At 41.0% G+C, this 12,003-nt stretch overlaps 1 protein-coding gene across 1 annotated transcript; it reads left to right on the top strand.

Moving 5' to 3' along the window:
* Window positions 1-239: 239 nt before the first annotated feature.
* On the top strand, window positions 240-1,711 carry LOC120289677 (MATH domain and coiled-coil domain-containing protein At1g31390-like). The gene is made up of 3 exons (XM_039304992.1): window positions 240-337; window positions 446-609; window positions 1,560-1,711. The coding sequence occupies exons 1-3, from the start codon at window positions 240-242 to the stop codon at window positions 1,709-1,711; spliced, it is 414 nt and encodes a 137-aa protein (XP_039160926.1).
* The last annotated feature ends 10,292 nt before the right edge of the window (window positions 1,712-12,003 follow it).

A 12,003-nucleotide genomic window follows, 5' to 3' on the forward strand; every position in this document is an offset into this window, starting at 1 on the left:
CTCTCCGTGCATGATCAAACCTGCGATAGATACTTCACTGTACAAGGTAAAAGCTCTGTAACAGCAGCCCGAAAAGCAAAGATATTGTCACCTTCTGAACACTAATAAGGAATTGACGGAACTTGGCTTGTGAAATGAAGGAAGAGTCGCGAGGTTTCACGCGTTGAAAACCGAATGGGGAGTTCCGAGATACATGCCTCTGAAAACTTTCACCGACCCATCGAATGGGTACCTCGTGGATGACACCTGTGTCTTCGGAGTGGAGGTTTTCGTCATCAAGAGCTCAGGAGTTGGCGAATGTTTTCTCTGATGTGTTCACTGCTGGAGACCACAAATGGTAACTTCAAATTACGAACTTTTTTTCAATGACAACTCTTTCTCTTGCTCTTGCGCATATTTACTTTTTTCCTTTCTATTGCTACTACTTTTTCATTTTCTTCCCCAGGAAGGTGACGCTGTTCCCGAGGGGTAATTTGGCTAACAGAGGCCAAAGCCTTTCGATGTATCTCGTTCTAGTTGATGAGGACAATCTGGCTTCTGGGCAGAAAGTTAACGTCAGATTCATCCTTCGATTAAAAGACCAAAACAACATTATACGCGGTCAGCAAGGTAAGTGTTTGTTCTCAGGAGTGGAATGAGAGGTCCACTTCAAGGCCATTGTCATTAGTAGCGAAACCAGAAAGTCCAGAGCGATTCACAATGTCAACTGCACAATGAGCTTTGCTCTCGCCACAGCACACTGCTAAATAATTGTGCTTTGTTCAAAAATTGTTTAGGGAACAGAAATAGAAAAACTTCTGTTTCGTGAAATAATTTTTTATCAGAAGAATGCGATTGGTAAACTTATTCATGGAATAGAAAAAAAAAAAAAAAAAAACAGAAACACATAGGCAAACTTATGTAATTTTTTTCTTTCTTTTTTCTTTTTAATATTTTTTTCTTTCTTCCTTTTGGTCAGCGACCTCGCCTAGCCACGGCGAGGCTCGGCGTCACCCAATGGTGGCTCGGCGAGGCCGAGCCTCATCGAGGCTAGGCGAGGCCGAGCCTTGACGGCCGGCGCGAGGTTGGCCTCGCCTTGGCTGGGCGAGCTCGAGCTCGCCAGGGGGCCGGCGACGCTCTAGCGAGGTCGCCGGCCCTCGACGGCCGGTTGCCGGCTATGGCTGACGCTGGTGACCAACTGAAGAAAAAAGAAGAAGAAAAGAAAGAGGAAAAAAAAATAGGAGAGAGAAAATTTGTTTCTCGAAAGTGTTTCGAGAATAAAAAGAAGTTTTTCTTGTTTCTTGTTTCTTGTTTCTATTCCAAATTTGTTCCCGGAAAAAAATAGATATGAAACAAAAACGTAAACAAATGCGTTTCTGTTTTCTTTTTACCCGAAAAAAAAAAATTGTGTTCATAAATACACACGAGGAACACAAACAAAGAGGGCTAAATTGCACCCGTTAATGAGTAGAGAATTTGGTTTGTTGATGTAGTCCGTATAATTAGAAACCGTTGAAATCTCTTAATGTTTCCAGACTGTAATTTTCTGCACTCTTGCTCTTGTCCTTGCCATTTTGCAGGTTGTACTACTGCATGGTTTAGTAGCTCCGCCCCGAACCGGGGTTGGCATACTTTCATGCCGCTGAAAACGGTTGGGACATGCCTGATGGAAGATTCATGTGTCATTCAAGCACAAGTCATGGTGCTTGGCACATTTAACAAATTGCCATGACAAAAATGCCATGCACTGGATGTGATGATAATCAAATGATCCTTGTTAGTTCTTTCCTCGTGACATAAATTATATGGATTGAATGTGCTCATTGTTGATGCTCAATTTTAGTTAGACAAAGATAGGGCGTACATTTATGTAGAAATAAATAAATGAACAAAGAGTAAAAAGAACAAAGGCTCAATTCGGTCTTGGTCCGATTTGCGCAGCCCACAAGAACACCCTTTAACCCAACTCATATCATATTATTTTACCAAACTGTTCTATTATCGCATTAGATTGACGTGTGGTTTTCATTTTAGCTCATGGGATCATGTCCCGGGCTTATAACAAGTCATGTTCTATTATCGCATTAGATTGACGTGTGGCTTTCATTTTAGCTCATGGGATCATGTCCCGGGCTTATAACAAGTCATGTGATATACTTTACTTGACTTGTATAGGGTTTACTTTTTAAAATTCACTCTTATCTTTCATTATCTCTCCAATGTGTTGTTTTGAATTCCTCATATGGCATTCATGTTTTTTGTTCAACAATTAGGATGCACTTTAGGAGTGACTTAAATTGAAATCCATGCATGAAAACTTAGTAAAAAGAACCTTAGGATTTTACATTTCGATAGAATCACATGAACCACTTTATACATAAACAAATTTAGTTTAGGTACTAAAAGAACACTAATTAATTGATTCGTGTAATCAACTCTCTAAATTTAGGAGCTCTAGTTCATAAGAAGTAAAGTGTATTTTCACGTGGCTTCTGACCAACCCAATAGGTAGTTGTGAATCCCTTATAGAATAGAATCCTTTCTTTAGATCAGTCGAATTTGAATTTCTTAACATCGCGCGCGGTAAGGGTCTGGAGAAACTCATGCTGAATGAGATCGCAAACCTTGAGTGGAGGAGATGCTAGTTCATGCTCAATAATTCGCTAAAGTCGCTTCTCCAAATCCTAGTTTGGGAGGGTCGCAATAGTGTTCTTATAGTAAGTCCTTTTGGTGGAAAAACACTGAATCCAAGGCTGGAATTCATTGGAAAAGTTGTAATGTGCTGAAGATGAGGAAGGATCAGGGAGGAATGGATTTTAGAGATCTAATCACATTCAATAAAGCAATTCTAGGAAAACAGGCTTGACGATTGATAGAAAACCCTTCATCTTTATGGAGTAAACTATTCAAGGGACTCTATTTCCCTTCTACAGATTTTTATCATGCCAAGACAGGCCATCGATCATCATGGGGATGGAAAAGTCTACTAAGTGGTAGAGATGCTATTTTAGGCTCAACACTATGGGCAGTAGGTAACGGTGCAAGACACAATCCCTAGCCCAGCTAATCAAGATGACCCCTTGATGGTAGCCAAGCTCATAGACACGAACAGTTCAACATGGAAGGAAGAAAGCCTTCAAAACTTGTTTGAAGACAAAATTGTAAGTGAAATTTTGGCCATCCCCTTACCATCAGACAGAAGGGAAGATAAATGCATTTGGATGGCGACTAAATTAGGCAATTATTCAGTAAGAAGTGGGTATAATCAACTCAAAAGTTTAGAAGACCACTCGGCCCACACATCACCCTCATCTTCATATCAAAAACCCAAAGAACTGTGGAGCAAAATATGGAGTCTACGCACCCTCCCCAAAGTTGAAGTGTTTATGTGGAATTTATGTCAAAATGCCCTTCCTACTAAAGAGAATCTAGCCAAAAGAAGAGTCTTACCCGAGCCATGGTGTCCCCTATGCAGAGCGTCTCCCGAATTAGCAGAACATTTGTTCTTACTTTGCCCCTAGACCCATGAAATATGGTCAAATCCCCTCCTCTAGATTCAAATACAAAGTATAGAATTAAGAAGCATAGATTGCTGGTTTATGGAATATAAAAGCCACCTGTCTCAAGCTCCCCAGCCTAAAATAGTTGCCGAAGCCCTCCGGCTCATCTGGAAACAGAGGAACGCAGCAGTTTTCCGAGCAAGGAAGCCAAATCCGCAGGGTGTAGTGGTTGATCTGCTCACATCACAGCAAAAATCAATAGATCAAACTCCATCTCAGCAGCAAAATACTAATCAAACTCCATCACGGCAGCAAAATACCGGGAGAAATAATGCAGAACCTGCAAGATGGAGACCGCCAGACCTAGGATGACTAACGACGGATCTGTAGGAAGGGTGTGCAGGGACGAGAATGGCATGCTGCTCGACGGTTTTGCTCGCTCAGTTAAAGTGCAATCCCCCTTGCATGTCGAAACCCTAGCTATTTGTGAAGGTTTGGAAATGGGAGCGAAGTGGAGGAAGAAAGAAGGGTCACGTGGGGTAGCTGTTGCATCTGATTGCTCCACAGCAGTTCAGATGATTTTGGGGATAGCTCCTCCCCCGTGGGAAGTCAACTACGTAGTCCAGATGGGTCGGGCTGCACTCGTTTCTAATCCAGGTTTAAAATTAACCAATGAGCCGAGAGAGTTAAATAAAACCGCGGATTGGGTTGCAAAAGCCCATCTCCGCCAACCTCTACCTCGGAATTGGGTCTCTTGTCCCCCTCAACCTCTTTTGGATGTTCTTTGTTCTGAAGCCCATATGGGTTGTTCCTCTAATTTTACTACTTGAAATGGAATGAGGAATCTTTCGATTGAAATAAATAAATAAATAAAAAATATGCCTCTAGTTAGGTTCTTGCAGACATTGTCATAAATATTGTCGATACTCCTTATTGAACAAGTTACAATAATTAGCATTTTCGGCGTGAGTCTCCATATGGCAGAGATGAAAGTGCATTTTCGAATTTCTCTTGATGTTAAATAAAAAGTACAATTAATTAGATTGCATATGACAAATTATAAAAATGGTCTTGGTAACGAGTGCCTTTTGGACACTGATTAATCATAACTACTAATAAAATATTTTCACTTTGACCGTGCTTAAAGAAGGAAAGATTGTGCTTTGGTAATTAATTTTTTTTTATATATTTGGATGTTTGATAAAAGTCCATAGGGCAATGATATCTCATTAAGAATAGCAAATATACAAAATATTGTGACTTCTTAAGGTCATCGTGCGAAATATATATATATATATATATATATATATATATATATATATATATAAACCAAAAAAGAAACACATAAAGTTTACATTTGTACTGTAATTTTCATTTTATTTATCCGGTCAAGATTGAAATTGGAGGGCTAGTGGGGTTATTGCATTTTCGCCTAAGCACAGGGAAAGAAAAGGAATTTGGATCGTCTTAATTTGATCACTACATTTCTTTCCCAAAAAACGAAGCGACCGTATCTTGGAAAAAGAAGAAGAAGAAGCCTCTTTAGATATTCCTTCTTCCAATTAATAGGAAACACCCCTGACCAGAAACCATCAAGAATCATTATAATTTGAAGTCCCAGATGCAGAAGAAAAGAGAAATATTAAAACAATAAAATAGATTTCTTTATTAAGTTAATATTACGAAAAATCCCAAATTTATAATAAATTTATTCCAAAGTAATTTTATGACAATCAAAAAATTCCAAACTAGTACATCTTTTAGAATTTATCATAAATTATTTTTTTTTATCTAAAAAACTCCAAATTGATACATTTGTGATAGTTTTATTATTTCCTTAATCTCCTTTAAATTGGATTAATATAACGAAAATCACAAAATGATTTTAAACTGGTGCCTTGGCCAGTTGTAACGTATCATTCAAATTTGTAATTTGTCGATCAAATTTAACGGAAATGAATGGAAGGGTAAATTTTTGGCGTGTATAGAATCATTGGTGGCCAAGATTGGACTAAGTGTACTAATTTGGGGTTTTTATTTTTTTATTTTTTTATTTTTTATGGTAATAACCCATTATTTTTTCGAAAACAGTGAAATGGAACCAAGCTGATGATGGCACGTGGGTTCGCATTTAGTTTTTATAAATATATAATACATGCTATATAAATCGAGAATCAGCACAGAGAAAAGAAGGTAACTTTGAATATGAATCGATTCGAACTACAGTCTCGATTCTCTACCTCTCTGCTTCCTCAATGAGGATTTCCTCGAACGGAGCGACTGAATCTTGGAAAACCAAAAAAAAAAAAAAAACAGTATTTTTTCTTCCATGTCTCTCACTCCACAAAAGACCAAGCATCATCGGTACTGTAGCTGCTTGAAGAATCATACGATGCTAAAGAGAAAGAGAGAAGCAAAGGATTCAAATGTTGCTGAAGTGGGCAACGAACATGAAGGTACCATTTCCCTTTTTGAGTTCCTCCCAAAAACAAGAAATGAAAATGAACTCGTCGAATTTTATGGCGTGACGATGCGTCTATTGATCTTCTTTAGTTGATCTTTTTTTCCCTTTCGGGGGTTGTTGTTGTTGTTTCCCCGTTGGTGATTTTTGGGGGGTTTTAACTGAGCAGAGATAACTACGGAGACTAGAAAGATCCCGCCGGCGCATTATGTGTTCAAGATCGAGTCTCTCTTTATTATCGAAGAACGACACCACCATGTATGAGACAAACGAGATCGAAGTTGGTGACCAGAAGTGGTATATCTACAATCTCTCTGTGCATGCACAAATTTTTGGGTTACTCCCTACTCGCTATCTTCCAGGTTTCATGAACAAATTATATATTGGGCCAAAGTTTAGAGACTATTTGTTTCGTTATCCCTAATTTTATCTATAAGGAAATTGAATAGAAACAAATCAGAATTTTTTTTAAAATAATCGACTTGCGGATGCTCTATTTGATGTGTTATCTCCTTACTTATACGTAGTAGCACACAATATAAGAAAATCGAAGGGAACCTGGGACAATTAAGAATCACCACGATGAATGATTGAGGGTTGAGTTTCACTTTGGAAGCACCACCTCCCACAACAACCATACATTGTGGGATATGCATGGAAGATGTTCGGTCGATCTCAATCTTCAAGACCACGGAGCGGTGCGATCACTCCTTCTGCAGTCGCTGCATGTCCTCACACATTGCCGCAAAGATCAAGGACGGAGTGGCGAAGGTGCGATGTCCCAAGTAGGATTGCAGGACGATGCTGGATCCCATTACCTGCAAAAAGCTTGTTTCGAGTGTAGGGTTTGCCCAACGGTCCGACCACTAGTGAGAATCGGCTGTTCTAAGGTTTGCGAGGTATTACTGCCCGAACTTGATTTGCAGAGAGATGATTATAAACAAGTGCGGAGGGGATGGCAAAGCTCCTTATTGGTCCATGAACAGAAGATGAACAGAAGTTCAACAGTAGAGGAGCAAGCGTTGAAGGCTTCTACCAATACTCATTCCAACAATTTCAGAGGAAGGGGTAGAGGTAGAGGTAGAGGAAGGGGAGATCGAGGAAATAGAGATGTTGGCAGGAATTTAACAGATGTTAATATAATAGTTATTTCCTTTTTCACATGTTGCTGATTTGGTTTTTTAGTTATTAGAATTAGTGGAGTCATGTGTGTTGGTTATCCTAGTTTTTAGGTGTTAATGGGGCAAGTGCTTTATGGGGAACATGGGTAGTTATTGTCACGACCCGAACCCCGAGCGCGCGCACATCCCACTACGGTCGATCAAAAATGCGACATCCCAGGATATGTCGCCGACCCATTCATTTATTTACGCATGCAAAAGCGAAACAAATCCCCTTACAACATTTAACTTGGGATAGAAAAGCAGGCAATCAATCACAATACCAAACACTCATTTACAAACACAAAGGGTTTAAATACAACACCGGACTTTCTACAAAATAGACCAAATCGACAAAAGGGGAACTATCCTACAACCAACTAGCAGACACACTCTCCAACCCTTATGACTTCACCTCTCCGCAGCTCCTCAAGACCAACCAAAGCTATCTCGGCGCTCCGTCCACCGGGGACCTGAAATTTTAATCCCACAACCGGGATGAGACGATGTCTCAAAGAAGTTCAACCCCTAAACCCCTATTAGAAAGAAAATACACCCGAATGGCCTAGCCACATCACACGTAAGACTTACCTCGCCTCGGCCTTCATCTCGGGTTAGCGCAATTTATATAATTCAACCACGTACAATTATGATAACCAAACAACCATGGCTCAATCACATTATCAAAACAATTCAACCACTTGGATCGTCTCAGCGATCAATCGACTCAGCCGATTACATGCCATTCCAACAAATCAATTACTACTACCCATCTCGACCTAATAGGAAGATTTAGTAACCAGTGGTAATCACGACCCCACTCGGCACGACCTGTAATTAGGTGGTAATTCACGGCCTCATCAGGCACGACCTCTAATAGGTGGTATTTCACGGCCTCATCGGGCACGACCTCTAATAGGTGGTATATCACGGCCTCATTGGGCACGACCTCTAATAGGTGGTATTTCACGGCCTCATCGGGCACGACCTCTAATAGGTGGTATATCACGGCCTCATCGCACGACCTCTAATAGGTGGTATTTCACGGCCATCAGCACGACCTCTAATAGGTGGTATATCACGGCCTCATCAAGCACGACCTCTAATAGGTGGTATTTCACGGCCCCATTGGGCGCGACCTTTATCAGGTGGCATATCACGGCCCCACTGGGCGCGACCTTTATCAGGTGGCATATCACGGCCAATCGCACATTCATTTCCACACTTAGGATTTTATAAAGAGTCCCTATATATCGCAATCACACTCAATTTGCTACAACCAATCATCAATATCAAATTCTAAATGCACAAGTAATGATCGGCACGAAATTCCTCGAGAGAATAAGGTCGACAAAATTTTCGGAATTTATTAAATAATTAAATTTATTCCGAAAATAATTAAATAATAATATTCATATTTTTCACGATCCACACTCAATTTATAATATCCAATCATCAATTTCAAAATCCAACTACACAAAGAGCGATCGGCACGAAATTCTCGAAAGAACCGGGATCAAAAATAATTTTTTCCGTTTTTTTTTTTTTTAATAATATTTTAATAATTTCGGAATTAATATAATATTATAAATTTCCAGAATTTCGAAGTAATTAAATAATTCAAAACTAAAATCCTTTTATGTCACATCAAGGCTTTATATTAAAAATAAACATACTTAACTTTAAACTAAACACACTTTAAGTTAATTAAACACCATAATCTAATCACCAACCAAATAAGCTAATTTAACCACCTAAGCTTACTTAACTTAGGCTAAGCACACTTAGGGCATCATTAACCGTCCAATCAAGATTTAGTGAGTTAAACTCACTGGATTAGCGAGCCGAGCGGACCAAAACGACGGGGACGACGCGAGGATCGACTTTCCTCAAGGCGGGCCGAGCATCCGGGCTCGGGAAGATGGCGGCCAAAACGGGCCAAGACCGAGCTGGAATACCCATTTTTCCAGCCACTGATTTGGGCCCGAGAATGGCGGATCCGGCATCGGAATGGGCAGAGGAGAGGGGCGGCAGCTCAAGCGGAGCTCCGGTAAGGTCAACGATGGCTGGAGGCGGCCGAACCGTGGCCTATGCTGGCCAAAATGGAGCTGGACAGCAGCTCCGGAACTGGGCGAGAAGGGAAACCGAGATGAGCGGAGCAGCGGTGGAGCGATGGCGTGAAGCACAATGGCGAACGGCGGAGGGCAACGGCGTCGCGCACGGCGCGGGTTGCTTCGGCGCCCATCCCAGATCTGGGATCTCGGGCAGCAAACGGAGATGGAGAGAAGAGAGGGCTTCGACTACGGCTGAAGAGGGAGAGGGAGACGGTTGCGCGGCCGGCGAGCAGCCTGGCGGCGGCGACGACAAGCTCCGGCGACGGGCGACGGCGGCGAACGACGTGCGAGCTGCTGGCCGAGCTCCTCCCTGCATCGCACGCCCCTCCCCCTCGCACGGTTCAAACATGGAGGAAGAGGATGAAGATGAAGAGAGAGAGAGGATGGGACCATTCCCTTTTCTTTTCCTTTTTTTTTTCTTTAATCCCACAAATGCCCACCACGACCTCATGCATTTACATCACACTCCACTATCTCCCACAACCTTATTCCAATGGGTCCATTTTATTTTTCCGCCGGGGCATAAAATCTTGTGCATCAAATTCTTCAATTACAATCAATCCACTTCCAATTGAGTCCAAATTGAAGTCCATAAAATTTATCCAATGTCACCACACTTCAATTCACCTAATTACTTGACCATAGACCATCTTGAGTCCCAAAAGCATAACCAAAAGCGGGCCTACCAATTTTCCAAACCAAATTAACCATACCTTGATTATTTTGCCGAAAAACTCGACTTGCATGAAAAATCTTCCAAAGATGATTCAATGATCCCGAAATGATTTGTGACACACCCGACTTCCAATTTCGAATTCGATCTCAATTCCACTTAATTTCACTTTGGCACGATACCGGGCGGTCCAACCTACCGGGTAGCCTTTAGAAATTGTCATGCATTTGACCCGTGGTTGATCATCTCAAGCCATAATGTACATCTTTGAAACATTGACGACTTTCGGTTGTCGGGGTAATCTCAAGGTTTCAAATACGGACACAGGGTACCCAATCGACAGAGAAGTCGGTCCAGTGCCGATCGACAAGAATTTTGCGATCTGGTGGAATCACCCACACCTGATCACATGCCTCTGTCGAGTCGTCCTATCTCCGGTCTCTAATCGATTTTTATTTGTGCCGTAATGACCCTTGCAGATTAGCTCGGTCGAAAGGTCGCTTCCTAGCCAAATTCTCAAGTCTGATGCATTAGAAACTCTTAATAGCTTCACCCGATAGACTAGTTTCCACATGAGTGGCCGACTCAAGGAAAAGAACTATATGCGTGCCAACGAAATGCCCGTCTCAATTTATTGAAAATAGAATTGGAAAATCGGAATGTCACAGTTATGGTGTGTTTTACGTTATGTATTTTGTCTTTTGTAAAAGACTTAATGTTGCTTTGTACGTAAGATGAAGTTTCAATCTCATCTCTCCTCCCTTTAGCAATTTAACAGTGGTATTAGAGCCTGAAAGAAACGTGAGAGTTTTAAAAAAAAAAAACTTTCGTGAGAAAATTGCAGCAGCAATATTTCCAATGGCCACCGACAATTTTGTTCAACCAGCAATTCCATGCTTTGATGGTCACTATGACCATTGGAGTATGCTGATGGAGAATTTTTTACGATCAAAGGAGTATTGGTTGGTTGTTGAATCTGAATTCAAGAGCCACCAGCAGCATGGCTTTGACAGATCCCCATAAAGCAAAATTGGAAGCTCGAAAGTTGAAGGACCCAAGGCAAAATATTATTTTTCAGGCTATCGATCGTTCCATCTTGGAGACTATTCTTTGCAAAGAAACTTCCAAGGATATTTGGGATTCTATGAAGAAGAAAGATCAAGGCTCTGTTAGAGTGAAGCGTGCACAGCTTCAAGCCTTGAGAAAAGATTTTGAGATACTAGCGATGAAAGATGGAGAATCTCACACGGTTATTGTGCCGAACAATGGAGATCAGCAACAAGATGCGATTCCATGGCGAGAAGATGGACGACGTCGCCATTGTGGAGAAGATTTTGCGTTCCTTGACATCAAAGTTTAATTATGTTGTTTGCTCAATTGAAGAGTCGAAAGACATAGATGCGCTCTCTCTTGATGAATTGCAAAGCTCCTTATTGGTCCATGAACAAAGATGAACAAGTTCAACAAAGTAGAGGAGCAAGCGTTGAAGGCTTCTACCAATACTCATTCCAACAATTTCAGAGGAAGGGATAGAGGTAGAGGTAGAGGAAGGGGAGATCGAGGAAATAGAGATGTTGGCAGGAATTTCAAAGCCAATAATGACCAATTTCAAGGCAAAGGCAGAGGACGGGATCCTTACAAAGCCAAGGTAGAGTGTTTTAGATGTCATAAATTTGGTCATTATGCATCTGAATGTTATACTAGGCTGCCTAATAATAAAGAAAAGGCAGAGAGTTCAAACTTTGTTGAAGAAAAGGAAGCAGAAACGTTGTTGATGGCTGTTCAAGATGAAAAGGAGCGCAAGTCGATATTTGGTATGTGGATACAGTGCCGTAACCACATGAGTGGAAGTAAGTCTTCTTTTTCTCATCTAAATGAAGATTTTCATTCCACCGTGAGTTTTTGGGATCATTCTACTGTGAAAGTGATGGGAAAAGGAGATATTAAAATAAGAACCAAGAATGGTTTTGTGGAAACGATCTCTAATGTGTTGTATGTTCCTGACTTGAAAAGTAATCTGTTGAGTGCTGGCCAATTACAAGAAAATGGTTATGTAATCACCATTCAGAGGGGTGTCTGTGAAATTTATGATTCTGTTAGAGGTGCTATTGCAGTT

This window comes from Eucalyptus grandis, chromosome 11 (genome assembly GCF_016545825.1).
Source record: "Eucalyptus grandis isolate ANBG69807.140 chromosome 11, ASM1654582v1, whole genome shotgun sequence".
Taxonomy (NCBI): Eukaryota; Viridiplantae; Streptophyta; class Magnoliopsida; order Myrtales; family Myrtaceae; genus Eucalyptus; species Eucalyptus grandis.

What these genes read in the sequence shown, in the direction of transcription:
- LOC120289677 (XM_039304992.1), top strand. Translation starts at nt 240, where the DNA reads ATGACACCTGTGTCTTCGGAGTGGAGGTTTTCGTCATCAAGAGCTCAG. An exon ending in ACTGCTGGAGACCACAAATG is followed by an intron (nt 338 to 445) that starts GTAACTTCAAAT and finishes TTTCTTCCCCAG; the next exon opens with GAAGGTGACGCTGTTCCCGA. An exon ending in CATTATACGCGGTCAGCAAG is followed by an intron (nt 610 to 1,559) that starts GTAAGTGTTTGT and finishes GCCATTTTGCAG; the next exon opens with GTTGTACTACTGCATGGTTT.